This window comes from Impatiens glandulifera, chromosome 1 (assembly GCF_907164915.1).
Source record: "Impatiens glandulifera chromosome 1, dImpGla2.1, whole genome shotgun sequence".
Lineage (NCBI taxonomy): Eukaryota > Viridiplantae > Streptophyta > Magnoliopsida > Ericales > Balsaminaceae > Impatiens > Impatiens glandulifera.
In genome coordinates this window covers 92,946,246-92,963,235 of record NC_061862.1, presented here as the reverse complement: position 1 = coordinate 92,963,235, position 16,990 = coordinate 92,946,246, and the positions used below count along the sequence as shown (strand labels likewise).

General features: G+C 29.3%; 2 protein-coding genes across 3 annotated transcripts; one reads left to right on the top strand and one right to left on the bottom strand.

Moving 5' to 3' along the window:
* Positions 1-2,691: 2,691 nt before the first annotated feature.
* Positions 2,692-4,004, top strand: LOC124919319 (transcription factor MYB44-like). The gene has a single exon (XM_047459544.1). It carries the CDS (start codon positions 2,735-2,737, stop codon positions 3,692-3,694), a length of 960 nt encoding a protein of 319 aa, XP_047315500.1. The 5' UTR covers positions 2,692-2,734; the 3' UTR covers positions 3,695-4,004.
* A 2,671-nt stretch (positions 4,005-6,675) lies between these two features.
* On the bottom strand, positions 6,676-14,956 carry LOC124919317 (protein MRG1). 2 transcript variants are annotated; one of them, XM_047459542.1, is made up of 11 exons: positions 14,723-14,956; positions 12,292-12,345; positions 12,076-12,089; positions 11,162-11,307; positions 10,544-10,579; positions 9,322-9,362; positions 8,531-8,632; positions 7,951-8,030; positions 7,272-7,441; positions 6,990-7,074; positions 6,676-6,907 (listed from the first exon to the last, which is right to left on the bottom strand). In XM_047459542.1, exons 1-11 carry the CDS (start codon positions 14,858-14,860, stop codon positions 6,829-6,831), a joined length of 945 nt encoding a protein of 314 aa, XP_047315498.1. In that variant the 5' UTR covers positions 14,861-14,956; the 3' UTR covers positions 6,676-6,828. The 2 variants fall into 2 exon arrangements, with proteins under 2 accessions (XP_047315498.1, XP_047315499.1); XM_047459543.1 differs by lacking the exons at positions 12,076-12,089; positions 12,292-12,345 and having other exon boundaries at positions 14,723-14,938.
* Positions 14,957-16,990: the final 2,034 nt, after the last annotated feature.

The following is a 16,990-nucleotide window of genomic DNA, read 5'->3' as shown; positions in this document are numbered from 1 at the left end:
TAGTTCATTTTCAATTGGTGTTGTTTGACCAACAACAATGAATGTTTATGTTTATTTGTTGGTCTTAATTTAACATTACAAGCTTTTACCTTCATCGCTAATTTCTTCGTTGAATATTTTCATACTAACAAGTAATCTTAAAATTCTTTTTTTATTTATTGTCTCATCATATCGTGAATCCATGTTTATTTGTTCGTCTTAATTTAATTGTTGAATGAATTATTATTATTTTAATGTTGGAAGTTGATGGGTCCAAGTTTTAGTTTCTTAATTTTTTTAATATAATTTACCATTTGTTTCTCTAATTCGCAAAAATGTTCGATGTTAATCCACCCCTTTTATTTTATTTTATTTTATTTTCAAGCTTATATTTATAGATACATTCCAACTATATGTAATTATATATATCAATCAATGCAATTTTTCTCCCATTTAACAAACGCAAATAGATTATATTTAGGTAATAAATTATTAAAGTGATTTTAGAAAATAATTTAATAAATAAAAATAATAAGTTAAAATAATTAAGTCTACCAAACATACTCAAAACATATAACTAATAAATTATTACAGCTCATAGTGTTTAGATTGTAAAGGGACATAAATTACGTGTAAAAATAAATTAATCTGAACTATTTAATGGATAATCACTACTTTTACAAAATACTCAAATTAATAAAAAAATAAAAATACTATTTATTTATTATTATTTATAATATTAAATATATTTGAATTATTTAACATAAATAATTCAAATAAACCATATTTTACCTCAAATAAAATAAAACCTTGTTAAAATGAAAAGAATACAAACTTTCTTATATTCATGTGCACATAACACATGCCTACTTTAATTTGTTAGAATCATATGCACATAACTTTCTCACCAATAACTACAAAAATATCACAATTTTAGAGTAGTTAGTTTCTTTTATCTATTAACAAAAAAAAATACAGATATTTTAAGTTTGAATTGTGACTCTAAAAGGAAAAAAAAAAGTTTTTATTATTTTATATCTCTTATCTACTAAATTAGGTTATTTTGATTCATTTGTATTCTTTTGTATGTAAAAGAGTTTATAAATGTCATAAATTAGAATTAAACCATTACCTAATTGATTGTATTAAAGTTTGGTTAATTAAATGTTGAAATAAAAATAGTTAGTAAAAGAAAAACAAAGTACTTGGTAAGGAGGGGGAATAAAGTATAATTGTGGAGGACAGTTTTGGCAGTTTGGTGACCGGGTGGTGTCGGTGAGAGTGAGTGGGATGGAGGAAGAAAGTTGAGGCCGTTGAGAAATGGGTCCCACAATACAGCCTGGACTGACAGGAAAGCAGTAATGATTCGACCTCCGATTAGGCGACCGATGTTGTCGTTTTATGCCACCTCATCACTTCCGTGCGGCCGTTACCCCTCTTTTCGTGTTGTTGATAAGAAGAAACTGAAAATATTATTATTATTATTTTTTTTAAAATAAAACATATAAATATCCCACACGTAAAGGAAAATGCTCGCCAGCCTGTCTTTCTCTCTCTAAGAGGAGCGGTCAAAGCTGATGGGCTCATCACCAAAACAGCAAATACTTATCAAAACTCTAACCGTTTTTTTAGCCTTCTTTTTTACCTTTTATACCCAATTTTGTTTTCACATTACCATGCATTTACCGTGCCTTTTTCTTTTTTTTTTATAATTAATAATAGTCACAAATGATAAAGGGTTAACTGGGATTTTGATTGTTTTTCTTAGGCAATTTTTTTTGGGTTAAAAGACAAGGTAAATTATTTATTTGGGTCTTAATTGGATTAAATTATTATAATATTTTTTTATTATTTAAATTTTATAAATATTAAATTCAAAATCTCTTAGAAGATAGAACTTTGTTTGTATTCAGCTATTTGATTTATTTAAATAAATTTATTATGTAAGTATGTTTTAAAATAATGAAAATATATATTTTTTAAATATTGAAATAGGGGATATTTTAATTGATTAATTAAATAATATGATTAAAAAATATAAATAAAAAGATTGTAAATTTTTTTTAAAATTATTTAAAAAATTTCAACCAAACAATACCCAAGGTAGGTGATAAAAGAAAAATAAAAAATATTATAAAATCCAGATTAAACAAACAAGCTTAATAAATTTGAAACGGATAGTAATAACCACGGTAAAAAAAAATGGGATTAAAGAGGATTTCAGACACTGTAAATAAATAGTAACTACCTCAACTTAAATGTGATTTGCCTACTCCTTGTCCTGGTGCGTGTACTTTACACTCTTTTGTTTTATCTTTTATATAAATAAATATCTAATTAACTCATTATAATTTTATTTTCTACCAACCCAAATAATAATTATTTAATTTAATTTTATCAAGATTTATAATTATATTTATTTGTTTATGCACACGCTCCATTAGAGACTGTTGATGAAAAAAAAAATAAAAGCATTAATATTAATATTATTATTATTATTATTGTGTATATAAATCAGTGCAGCTTCCACCTGACGCGTGTCTAATTAACAGCTGTATCCCAAAAACCTCTACACTCCAAATGAAACCGCTTTCCCCATCCTAACAGACGGTTTCCATCTCTCCTCATCTATTAATTTCTGTCACCGGCTATTCCAGTCACCCTTTCGTCTCTCTCCTATATATTACCTCACACTACCTTTCACCTTCTCTCGTCTTCTTCCCTTCTTCCTTCCTTTTCTAAAACCAGATCATTAATGGCGACTATGAAGAAAGATCTCGATCGGATCAAGGGTCCATGGAGTCCTGAAGAAGACGATATGTTACAGATGCTGGTTCAAAAACACGGACCCAGAAACTGGTCTCTAATAAGCAAATCCATACCGGGTAGATCCGGTAAATCTTGTCGGTTACGATGGTGTAATCAGCTTTCACCTCAGGTCGAACATCGGGCTTTTACGGCCGAGGAAGATGAAACGATTGTTCGGGCCCATGCTAAGTTTGGTAACAAATGGGCAACAATCGCCAGACTTCTCTCGGGTCGAACCGATAACGCTATTAAGAATCATTGGAACTCTACTTTGAAGAGAAAGTGTTCATCTTTGATTGGAAACGGCGGGGGCGATGATGGAGATGAAGACTATTTGAGTCCGAATCCTCAACCGTTGAAGAGATCCGTTAGTGATGGGTCGGGTATTCCTATATCCACTACTTCTCTTTACTTTAACCCGGGTAGTCCTTCTGGATCCGATGTTAGTGATTCTAGTCTACAGATTTCATCTTCTTCTCATATTTACCGCCCTGTCCCTAGACCTGGCGGCGTTGTTTCTCCACCGCCGCCACCGCCGCCGCCGCCGCCGGCGATGATCGATCCTCCAACATCGTTAAGTCTATCGCTGCCGGGGACCGATGAATCTAATCGGGTGGAAGATGGAAATCAAATTCGGTCAGTTCCTCCTCCTGTGATGGCTGTGCCGTTGCAGCAATTGAATGGGTTGGATCTGGAGAAACCCTTCATGCCTTTTAGCTCTGATTTCTTGGCGGTGGTTCAGATGATGATAAGGAAGGAGGTTAGGAACTATATGGATGAACAGCAGCAGGGGCAGCAAGGAGGTGGAGGGGTTGGTGGAGGAAACGTGATGTGTATGCAGCAGGCGGTGGCGGAGAGGTTCTTGAACGCCGCCGTGAAACGAATCGGTGTTAGCCGGATTGAGTAGTTGGGTTGATGATAATGATGATGATGATAATGAATCTTAAAAAAAAAACAACAATCTTTGTTGGTTTTCTATATAAAAAAAACTCAAGCTTTGATTAGTTTGAGAAGTTTAATCTGCCGAAGAAAAAAGTCGCCGGCATTGTATAGAGAGATGGTGGTGGCCGGTGGGAGGTGAACGGCGGCAGCCGGCTTCCGGCGAAATCTAATTTTTATTTTTTTTTAATGTATTTGGAGTACGAGATAGAAATTATCGAGAAACAAAAAAAAATACTACTTTTTCCGTTAAATTGGAGAACAAACAATTTCGGTTATTTTCTCTTTTTTTCTCTTAAAGCCACGTTTGGTTTGATTTTATTTAGTAATAGTACACGTCATCTAAATCTTAAAATTATATTCAAGAAAATAAATATTTATTAATTGTTTAGAATTTAAAGATATCCTTATCGTAACTGTGCTCATTGTTTAGGGTTTGAATTTAAATTCATTTTTTATTTTGAAAATTAAAATTAAAAGTAATATCAAATATTTGATGACATTAAAATGAAAATATCTCTAATTTATGGCTATAGATGTTATTATGTCTAAGAATTGAATTCTATTCCCTTTTTACTTAAAAAAAAACAGAGGTGAATGCTTCTTAACTGTTTCAAACTAAATTTAGCCTAAGAATCACATTCTTTTCATTTTACTTATTATCAACTAATAACTTTTTTTTAAACTATTAACAATCCTAGTTTATTTACAAAAACAACCATACAAATAGTTTTCAAGAGATAATAAACTTATTTAAAAGAAATAGAAAAAAAACTATCTTATTTTACAAACTTAATATTGTATTATTATGTGGGTAATTAACTTTTGCTTAATTTAAAATTATTTAATTTATCAATTATTTTCTATATTTATCAATAACTAATATATATATATATATATTTTACTCATTTAGTTTAAACGATAAAAATTATAATGTTTGATTTTCATTTAAGATGTTTGAAGTTAAAGTTATGATGGTTTATTAAATAAAGAAAAATAAAAAGTGTATACTCGAGTAACTTAGAACATCTTTAAGCCATCACATTTATGTTATTACATCAAACTTAAGTTAAATTAAGTAAATGTAAATTCCATTTTATTATTTAGAATAATAATAAGTAGAACATTCAAATATGAAAATAATAATAAAGATAGAAAAAGGTCTTTTTCAAGGGGTTAGTGGTAGCAAGTGGTGTGAGCCACCCAATCTCCTATTATCTCAAGCTAAACCTCTTCCTAACAATAACCATCTTATCATTTATATATAAGCATCTCACTCTTAGTCATTTTCTTTGACCATTTCTTTTATTCTACATAACCATCATCATTTTTTATTTTATTTTTATAAATATCAATATTCATGATTTTTATTTATTTATTTATGAATTTATAATCTTAAAAAATAAATGAAAATGACTAATAAACTTGATAAAGATGCTAATAAGATTAGGGTTGGATTGGGATGAATCTTTATGTACTTATATTAGTTAATTAGGTTACATCAATACAGTTGGCTTATTATAAAAATAGAAGGGCACAAAATAATAATAAAACAATGATGGAAATTATAACTATATATCACATCAATTAATTTTTGTTAGAATGGTTAGGTAATTAGTTTAAGGGAAGTTGGGGGAAATGAAATGCAATTAGCATGACTCATCTTTCAACTAATCCAAAATCTTTTTAACTTATCCTTATATTATAAAACATTAACAAAATTCATTTTCTTACCAATAATTTGTTGATGTTGAAATTTGTTTTAATAGACTTATGTTGAATTAGAATACAAATAATTTATATATCAAAATTTGAACAGAGTAAAATGAATATTATTATTTTGTTTTTGTTAAGACATTGAATATTATTTATTTAAATAAAAAATAAAATATCATACTAATCATAATAAAGATTGATGTAAGATTTAGTTTGATTAAATCATTTCAACTTATTCGATAAATACTTAAAAATATTTAATTTTATATTTTATAAAAACATATTTGTAACAATTTATTACACAAATAACAAATTATTTAAAATTATAAATTAATCAAATTTGCAATAATGTTAAAATAAATTAAATTAAAAAATGATTATTAAAAAAATGAGACAGTAGATTAAATGTTATATTGTTAGGCTATTCCTAATTCTTATTCTCATACTTAAAATACAATTACACATTAAACAATAATTCATTTTCAACTCAAAAATTCATTTTCTTACCAACTTTTTAACATTTTTAATACTATCTACATATTTATAAATTTTACAAATTAAACTCCAATATTTGTTTATTTAATTAAAAAAAATATAATATATATATATATATAAATTAAATTAATATATAAATAAATTATATAAATATATAAAAAAATAAAATTAATATATTAAAAGATTATATAAAAAATAAAATAAATTATATAATCAAGAATAATATATAAATAAATTATATAAAAAATAAAATTAAACCTATAACTTTAAACTAAATTGGTAAATATTAAAATATATCTAAAATATATATAAAATAACTTTTTAATGGATGAATAATATGCATTTCTAGGAGAGAAAAATAGATAAAAAACTCATATGTGTATGAGTTTGATGGTGGGTCTTCCAAACCCAAAATTGGTGGCTAAATTGGAGAGTATTAATTGATGATAAATTAGTTAGACAATCATTTGATAAAACGGTTACATATTCAAAATTATTTATGTTTGTAAATCTAGATAAATATGTCCACTAATATGAAACTATTTCTAGATTTCACGGCCAAAGTTCCAACTGGAACTTAAGCTTGATAGGTGTTTAAAAAAAAAACAATTAAGAAGATCCATATTTGTTCACAAAAGTATTTAAGATTTGTCTCAATTCTCATACACTAAAATGGGCTATCATCAAAATATTCATTTTGAATTAGTTTTCAAATGTACTAAATCCCGCAAAGTAAAAGGAAGAAGAAGAAAACTCTAGGGTTCTAACATCATCGGAAAATAAATCTATATCGATCAAACTACAACAAAGTCAGCAAAATCAAAATCTCACCTTGTGGCTAGCTTATAGCTAGGGTTACATGAAGCTGGTGTATAGAAAAAAAAACCTCGTTTATCTTTTTGCTTTTTCAATACTTTTTGATGACTCGTATGCCGAGAGAAAAAAAGTGCCCTGGTGCTTCTGTAAGAACCTGCATGTTTTGTTTGTGCATTTAGATTAGAATCAATATAACAAAGATCAGAAGAAGAATATTAGAATGTTCCTTATATTACTTGAGAAGGTCTGCTAAATTTTGCATAATTCTGCCCATTGTTTCTTCTTCAATCTTTACACAAGAGAATAGCTCTGGAAGCTTAACTGCATACATAATAGCTTTGATTAATCTTAAGAATCATGAACTATTCAATTTAGGCCTTGTTTGGAGTGAAATGGGGTTCCTCCAATTTCATTTTAATATAAAACTAATAGTCTTTTCAAATTTATTTAACAATCACTTAAAACTATAATCAAAACCATTTAATGTTTTTTACTGATTAGTAACTAGATGATCTTACCAAAAAGGCGCAAGAAATGTTCAGCACCATATACACTGGATGGAGAAACACCATCTGTTACTGCTTCACGATATTGTTGACGCTCCTTTTTGTACAACAAAATAACCGTCGCTGATTTATCAAAATAACACCGCAACCCATTCAAGATTTCTCCAACAGAATCGGTAATCCTTCAAAAAAACACAGAAAATGATAAATTTAAGTGTTATGCATAAACGAGGAAAAATAACATTTTTGCCCTCAATTTTGAGCACATTAACAAACTCGGGAGTTGCAGAAATGCAATAAAAGCAAATTCTCATGACAAAGCTACCAAATAGACAGACGCTCTTTAGTTGTATTATTAGAAGTCGTCAATGCGACAACTTTAGTAATACAAACTCTCATGGCCAAGGAAAGTGAGCAAATTAAAACCAAATACATAACCCTGTTAGGAAACACCTAGGAGTCTAGGAGTGGAGCTGAGTTTGAACAGACAAATGTTATTAAATTTGTTAATATATACATAATTAAATTATATTCCAGAATATTATTTCATCTAAAAATATCCCAATAAGATATTTTAAAAAGTTAAATAAATTTAAAATATTTTTTTGCCCAAACCCAGATCCAGCTCCGGATCTGGCGTTTCCAAATTGGCATATGTAACAAAAGTGGATAGGCAGTTGAGAAATCTTACAAGCCATCTTTTTTTGTCCTGTATTGAAGATACTTGGTCAATATATCATCAACAGTGGGAGAACAAGGAAGTTTAACAAGCTGCAATTAAAACAAAAAATTTCAACATTTAATTCTCCACCATAAGAATTATATTCAACATATCCAACCCAGGGTCATTTGAATGGAAAAAGATGTATCAAACTTCCATTCATGATTCAATAATCCAATTTATATTTTTTTCATTATTAAGTGTAAACCAAAAATGCCAATGAAATGAAATGGAAAGAAACTCATTTTGCTTCTTGAACTTGATTCATAAACTCGATTTGTTAACTCGTCTTGATATACATTTTAGATTGAAAATAGTATGTTAGCTAACGATTGAGATTAAGAAACTACAAAAATTAAAGGAGTTAACAAAGAGGTGGCGAAATGAAGTAATTTGAGCTGTTTTTAAAAGTAAAAAAAAAAAAACAAGGCTATGGTGCAAGATCAGAACACAAATGAATTTCTATCCAAAACAAATTCAACAAGGAACAAAAAGAGAGTTCTTTTACAAAGAAATGAAGCAATTGATTTCAATTTGTATTATCAAGTACCTTATCCTGCTGATTAATGAACTCCCAGTCATCAACTAATTGTTTCTTTAGAGTTGATGGGATCTGGATCTTAACTAGCTTCTCCATAGCCGCATTATCCTTCTAACATCAGCAAATCAACATTTGGAGCATCAGATTCAAAACCGAGTTTCATCATTTAAGATATATGCAAATCCAATTTGACTTTTATGGTAAAGCCTTGTAAAGGTTGTCTGGGTATTACTATATCTTGATGTATCCATTTGGCCTATTTGAGGTACTACAATAAATTTTGGTTTGAACTTATTTTAAGATGTTTTTGGCGTCCAAGTGAAAAATTCAAGTTGGATGATTATTTTTTGGAAGTCTTTGTTCTTTTAGTTTTTATTTTTCAGTTTTAGTTGCACTTTTATTATTAGAAATCACTATCTTTGCAACAATCTATTTAGCACAAGTATTAATTTTCCAAAAGAATGTAGATATATATCAGTGGGCATTCAGTGAAGAACAGGCTTACTTGACAAGAAAATATGTTCTAATAAACACTACCAGATGATACTGGCCTTTTCTTTTCTTTTTTAAAAAGGTCAATCCATAGAATGAAAATAAGGTTGTTTAAGCTCAACGGCTAAAGCAAGACATGAGAGTCAAAGAGAAATAAAAATAAAACTTATAAAGCAAAAACCTTATCTGTAAAAAAAGCAAATAAAAAACTTATCTAGTGTGAAGTTCTTCTAATATAGCAATTAAGTCCCCCACTGAGTCATACAGACCAAAAGTATATAAGTGCAGAAGGAGATTACAAAACATACCGCGATAACGGACTCTGTCTTTCTTTTCTTCCCTTTTGCCACTGCAAAAATGTCCAAAGAAAACACTGTAACTTGGTCCAATATCAGCTTATTTTTTGTAACCAGTATAAGTTTAATTAACACATTTTAATATTGATCTATACTCAATCTTTCAACCACTTTAGCTTTTATGGACAATTAATATGGCAATATTAGCTCTTATTACCAGGAATAATTGTAAACAAAATGAATGTTCTATTTCACTGGAAGGTCAATTAGTTGTTATTCAAACTTGTGCAAAACAAAAAAAAAACGAACCATTTAAACAAAGGGAGCATACGATGGTTGATATCATACTTCATCACCTAGTATATAATATTACAAAATTATTCTAAACAAAATGAATGTTCTATTTCATTGGACCATGGTCAACTAGTTGCTTTTATTCAAACTTGTGCAAAACACAAAATGATCCATAATTTAAACAAAGCTAGTATATGATGGTTGATAACATACTTCGTCACTTGGTTTATAATGTGACAAAATTATCATGACAGCAATGATGTCACATTATTGTTGTAACAATCACAATTTTGCGATAAATGTTAATAATAAATGCTTTAACTTTTCAAAAAAAATAAAACATAATGTGATAAAATTATTATGCATTAGGATTGGATAAGGAAAAAAAGTAGTATCTCGTGCACAAGAACTTAATATTCAAATAGATTCCAACTCTTGCATGACCAACTAGTTCAAAACCTAACTTCAATCAATTAGTTCCTCCATGACCAACATATAGCAGGTTACAATGACAAGAGCATTACAAACTTAAGAAGAGAAGAATATAGAAAGGGAAAAAAACTAAGGTCTTGTTTGATGTGGGTTATTTTGAATTGTTTTCAAATAACTCACTATCCAATCAACAATCTACTCATTAGTCACATCATTCAAATCATAACAAAAATACTAAAACACTCTATATTTAAAAATTAATAAATTATGTATTCATTATATATGTATACCCTTAATGTCTTTTTACTCAAATAACTAACTTCAAATAACCTGGTTTTTCATAACCTACATCAAACGGAATTATTTGAAAGTAACCACCTGGTTATCAAATAATCCCAGATCAAACAAGTCCTAATACCCTATTGAAAAAGCTACAATCGCTTCATACCAACATAAAACAGGTCATAGTGAGAAAGCAAGAAGCTTGAAAAAGAGGGGAAAACCTTACCCATGTTCTTTAAGTCCTCCTTTTCTGTCTTAACATCTGAAAAGGTAATTGGAGAAAACAGTGTATCAAGGAATGCCAAGAAAATGCTAAGGTTATCATGTGGTTACTTTGTTAGCATTGAAGAAACAGGGTTTAGGAAAGCTAAAAATCATTCTAGAAGATGTTCTTCAGAATGAAAAACATGACGTCAAACCATTACATAAAATATGCTCTCCTGTCTTCCAGTACTAAACTGAACAACAGAGATTGAAAAGTAGCATTGAATCTGAGAATTTGAAGTTATAAAAGGATAAAACAAACAGGTTAGTACTAGTTTACAAATGTGTTATGGGGATTAGTTTCAAAGGTTTAATCACAAAATGGACACAGCCAAAAAATAAGAAGAATTATCCTACTAAATAATTATAATAATCATCTAATTCTTCTAGTTTGCAGGTTATTTGTCCTCGTGTGATTCTCCCTTCAGAACCCTAATCCCCGTTCCATAACACATGCTTACTAATACAAACTTGTGAACATGTGTAGTATGAACCAAACTCTAAATAAGCTGAGAAATACTTAATCTGGAATTTGATAAACTAAAGAACAATTGGTCAAGTTAATGAACATTGTAGCTACCAGTTGAGGATTTAGGTTTAGATTGTCCAGCACGCCCTGACTTTGAGTTCTTATCTACACCCTGCTTTTTTTCAAGTGTCTGCTGCTTCTGCACATTCTCCTTTGTATGTTTCATCAGCCGCTCTGCCCTTACCCATTCATCCCAGCTGTGTCATGATAAAAAAGATTTAGACTTTTCATTTTGTTAACAGCTTCCATTTTAACAAAAAAAATTGAGGTTGATCAAATTCTGAGAAAATTAAATGGTTTCTAGACAGCAAGAACAGAAATGTACAATTGACATTTTGAAAACTGTTATTTCTTTCCATCAAGAGGTGGGATTAGTTAGTTGACATTATGTGTTTAATAACACAATTTATCACTAAATGATTAAGTGCTTTAGTCCAATGTATGCAAATGATATATCTGAGTGGATTCACCTTAACCATGAAAGATCATACTGTCGATTCATAGTAGTAATACCAACTAAAACAACAGTGGAAAAATGCTAGCCTTCCCACCCCCTTGCCTTAGAAAAATATACCAATAAAACCAAAAAAAGGAAATTGTCACAGAGCATCAAGTTTAATGTGGAGCTGTCTCTATTATTAATGCACAATGATGTTTCCCATAAGCATTTAAAACTGACTATTTAAACCTTTCAAGTCAGGACATCTGACTGTGAAATCTTATTCATGTATATGATGCAGATAAATCTAGAGCTTGTCGATAATGTTCGAAGCTCCACATATCACACAAAGAAAAAGCTAAAATAAAATGCACTAGATTAAGAATAATTTTGCTATGACGAGAAGAACATATATTTAGTCAAAAGATTTAGAGTCAAACATGGTTCACCACATCTGATTTTAATGCCTCAACTCCATGTTTGAAAATATGTCAAAAATTGGCGTAATAGTAGAACTTGAACTCACTTTTTATTCCAACCCTGTAAAAGGAAAAATAAAATAAAAAGTAAATCAAATGCCAATTCCTGGAAAATCACTCAATTACTAACATATTCACCTGGAATATCAGTGAAACAGTGACACAGTTGGTGAATATATTGTTACTCGTATAGATTACTAGACAAAAAGAGGAGCCAAATATAGAATTTTAGTGAAGATCTGTAGTAAGAGTAGAAAACTTACAAGATAGTGGACAAAGTATCTCCATTCTTTCTTCCTCAATTCAGTTTTTTGAACCTTGCGTAAATTTTGCAATAGACAAGTGGAAATATTTTAGATTAGAAAAGTTAATTCAATGATAAAAACTAAGTGTTAAATGTTTTAAGTGTCTCAAAAATAAACGTTGAATAAACAAAATGAAAATATAAAAATTTTAAGTAGTTGGTGCAGAGGTTGAAGTTGTCTTTTGGATGCTCTTACTATATTACCGAGTTAAGTCATTCATAGGTTACCAAATTAAGCTAGATATTTTAGCTAAATCTAAATAATTATATGATTTTAAGTAATAATTATCAAATGAACTTAATTTAAATAAGCACTTTCATTAGATTAAGTGATACGTTATAACAATGCCTAAGAAAGAGGAAATAAAAGAGATCTAAATCAAGGATGTGACATGCAATGCAGTATAGTAATCTAGATCCTCCACTTAGTCCTGAACCTAGAACCATATATCCAAAAACACCTCTAATCGTGATGCAGATCTTCAATTTTACCGCTTCGTATATTGTTTGAACTAGAAAATGGTCTAAAAGAGGCAGGCTCATTTGCTTGGCATTCCGTAGCCAATATTCATTTGATATCCTTCTGCTTATCCAATCAAATTCAGATCTATCCCAAAATTGTATTGAAGACAAGTTTACTTCTCTTTCTACTTAATCTTCATGCATACTATTAATATTTTTTTCACATCTGGACACCTGACATGCAAGAGTAATCATGCAACATGGGTGAAATAGAACTCAAATATTAACCTCTCTTATTGCATAATAAAGCACATGAAAAAAAAGGAAGCCTTTGATAGTGAAATACCACCTCTATGAATCATTGGGAGTCTAAACACTCAGCCTAGACCAAGTTTCTAATCATTGGGTAAGGTTCTGAAATAAAGAATCCCAGAAACTAGACTAGAATTGAGAGAAATTTTAACACTGTATAATTAAATGAGAAATTAGAAAAACCTCCAAACTTTTTATTCACACCTTGCATATTGTCTGCATCTGTATTTATATTACTTATCTACTAATCTTCTTAATATTCTATCAATTGGGCTTGGCATAATTACATTTAGCCCACAAGTATTTCCCAGTATACTAAAAATACCCTAGCCATTTATTCACACAAAACATTGAATTTAGAGTAGGATATAGGATTCACAAAATCCACATATAAAATGCACAGCATATTGCTAGTCATAGTTAATATCATGAAAGCATTAACAAGTATGAGAAATCCCGTGACAACATGAAACATAATCTTGCAAAAGATTTAATGCCACAAACTACCAGCACAAACTATCACAATTTCAGATTCTACATTTTCTTTCCTTTCTGGTATATCATATGATATCTATCTTCTAAAACAAACAACAGTGTCAAAGAGAGAGTAAGTAGAGTTTTGATGAGATAAAATAAATAAAACATGTATGGCTGACATATATGGTAATAGAATGGAATCGGAAAAACAAAAAAAAATCAACTTTAAGTGCAAGAAACTAGGCTAAGAAAGGTGTTTTTGATAGACAGGTGTGTATTTAATACTTTAAAATGTTCAAGAATCAAACAATGTCCAACTCAAAATAAAGAAAAAGAGAATACTTTATGAGTTCACTAATGAAACATGTCTGACTTATAATAGAAAACGCTAGAACTATGTAATTTGAGAAGTATAAAAACTCTCTGCAACAAAAGATGTGATAACATTCAACATTAGTAAACTATCTCATTAAACTTTTGAGTTGTTTCCAACACATAAAAGCATATACTATATCTTTCAATCCATCTATTATGTACCAAGGGATATCATTTTGGCAGGCCAATGTTTGCTGAAATAATGAAGACTTGTTTCTTGAGGGTATTGTGGTGGCTCCATGCTTGAATACATATTTTATTATTAGAAAACCAGTAGAAGGATACACTCATATTATTAGAGAGGCAAAATACATTAGACTGACTGGAAACATCTGATTCATTTTATTACACTTCCATGGCGCTTGTGCTGACATCTGTGTTCTCATATGGGTTAGTTATGTTGACTCCGCAAAGAACCATCTTTAGTGTGTTTAATTAATCAGCGATAAAAACAAGAAGAAATCCTTATTTTCTTCCAAGAACTAAGAAGTTTGAATCTATATGACAATTCGCAAGACAGAATGGCTAATTTAATTTCCCAAAGATCTATATGAAACATCAATCGATCTTTAATGTGTTTAATCAAGGACGATTTCTACGAGGAGAAAACAAAAGGAAATCATCATTCCACCAACGAAAAAGTTAATCTTTCTACTAGAATTGAGCTTCAGAGTGGATGATTAAATTTCCCAAATTGAAATAGTGAATGAACGGTAGGAAAAGAAGAACAAATTGAGCAGAAAAAGAGGGAGGAGGAAGAGCACCTTGGCTTCGTAGATGCGCGGACCATGATAGGCGAGAACTTTTTCGCCTTCGGAATATAGGGAAGTATCGGAATCAGGAACATCTCCGCCAGAGTTGTCGCCGTCGGTGTCAGAATCGTCCTTCAAGCTTCCCCCCATCTAATCTTTTAAACCTACGAGATTCGGACGATGTTACTTGCCGGTCTACAAATAACTGTTTATGGCCTTCTCTGAAGAAGAACCAGAGACATGTGAATTTCTTATGTTGATTTCGAGATTAGGATTAGGGTTTTTTTAGTTTTTAGTTTTTTTCAATTTTTATTTAAATGGTTAGATTAAAATAAAATTTTAACAAAATAAAATAAATTGTACATAGAAAGATTTATTGAGATTCACTAAACGAGAAATGTATAAAATAAATCTCCTAAGTAGAATAAGTAATGTCTCGAAAAATTGACATTCATAGTTAGGAAACCCTCAATTATGAATGTAACTGAAATGATAAGTAAGACCTATTGCCTTTGAAATCAACATTTATAATTAAAGAAAATATAAATTATGAACATTGTGTTATATTAATAAAAAACTGACTTCTTATATTATATTATACTATTAGTAGTAAAAGACTTAAAAAAAATTAAAGTTAAAGTACTTGTAAGAAGAAATTATAAAAAAAATATACATTTAGGAAGAATTGAATCTAAAACAATATATATATATATATATATATATATATATATATATATATATATATATATATATATATATATATATATATATATATATATATATATAATTTATATATATATATATATATAATTTATCTTAAAAACTACCTATCTATAATCTAAAACAATATATATATATAATTATCTTAAAAACTACCTATCTATAATTATTCTAAATAGTTGGGTCTTGAAACTTTATCATCGAATTCCTTACAAGAGTCGATGATTTGTTGGCAAAGAGATATGTTTAAATACATCTATTCTTTCAAATGATAACATATTTGTTGTGAATTTAAATAATAACATATTTTAAAATGAAATGTATCTTTATTTAATCCAAATTTTAAAGCAGCCCTATTTATAATAGGATCATTATTCCAATCCACATATAGAGGAGTGGGGAAAGAAAGACATATTTTAGTTGGCCGCAACATTAACCATGGTTTAGAGGAAAAGGAGTTATCTTTATTTTTTTTAAGGTAATATAAATATTATTACTTACACAAAAGGGAATGTGCACAAATGTCGGCTCTCGTGTCATAACATGTGCACATAAACTTTTCAATATATATAAACAATTATCCCCAAAATAAATAAATAAAATCCAAACTCCAATCAAGATCTCATATTATTTCATTTTAGAAAAATAAAACAGTCACAAAAATAAAATAAAACCATTTTGAGATTCTTTCTTATGCATTCGTTTTTCTTTGTTTTTTTGGTTGATTATTCAATTTTCTACTTTTAAATATGATTATAATTTTTTTCAATCATCTAAATAATCATTTTTTTTAAATAAAAAAGTTATTGAGAAAAAATATAAAATAATATTAAAAAAAATAACCGACAAGATATATAAACAAATGTTTCAACTCAAGATAATATTTTTAATAATATAGAAGATGAACGGTATTAAATTAAGGCTTAATGTCAACCTAAAACTAACTTTATATAAAATAAGAAAAACCAAAATATATCGAGATGCTCGAAGAGAATCTGAATCAATTTCAAACGCTTTAAACTTATACAAATTTAAAACCCATAAGCAATATCTCATCTTAAATAATCACCAACCAACCAATGTAAGAAAATTTTTCAGTCAAAATTCCAAATCCAAAAAGTTGCTACTTTTGAATTCCTCTCCACCACCCTAAACCATCCCCTTACATAAAGTTAGTATCTTCATCAACACCAAATCTCAACCAATCTTTTCCACCTCCCTCCCTAGTAATAGGAGAGAAGAGAGAAATAAAGTGAATTGAATCAAACCAAATAAATAGGGACAAACTAACCTCTCATTCAACATCATTAACCATCAAATGAGACTTCATCTTTTAGCTTTCATCATACCATTTCTTCTCTTCTCCAACTTACTTCTAGCCGATTCTCGAGTCCTACTTATGTTGAATCAAATCACGGCTAATGATCATCAAGCCATAATCCGACATGGGTCTGAAGCTGAAGTTAAGTTTCGTCCATTATCAGTCAAGGCTATTGATATAAATGAAATAAGCAGGGAATTTCAACCCTTAGCTTCCAGTCCCAGCAGGAAAGGACCTGG

Coding starts and splice junctions, on each gene's coding strand:
- LOC124919319 (XM_047459544.1), top strand. CDS start 2,735: ATGGCGACTATGAAGAAAGATCTCGATCGGATCAAGGGTCCATGGAGT.
- LOC124919317 (XM_047459542.1), bottom strand. CDS start 14,860: ATGGGGGGAAGCTTGAAGGACGATTCTGACACCGACGGCGACAACTCT. Junction 9,363..10,543: donor GGAGGACTTAAAGAACATGG/GTAAGGTTTTCC, acceptor ACATTTTTGCAG/TGGCAAAAGGGAAGAAAAGA. Junction 6,908..6,989: donor AATTTAGCAGACCTTCTCAA/GTAATATAAGGA, acceptor CAAAACATGCAG/GTTCTTACAGAAGCACCAGG.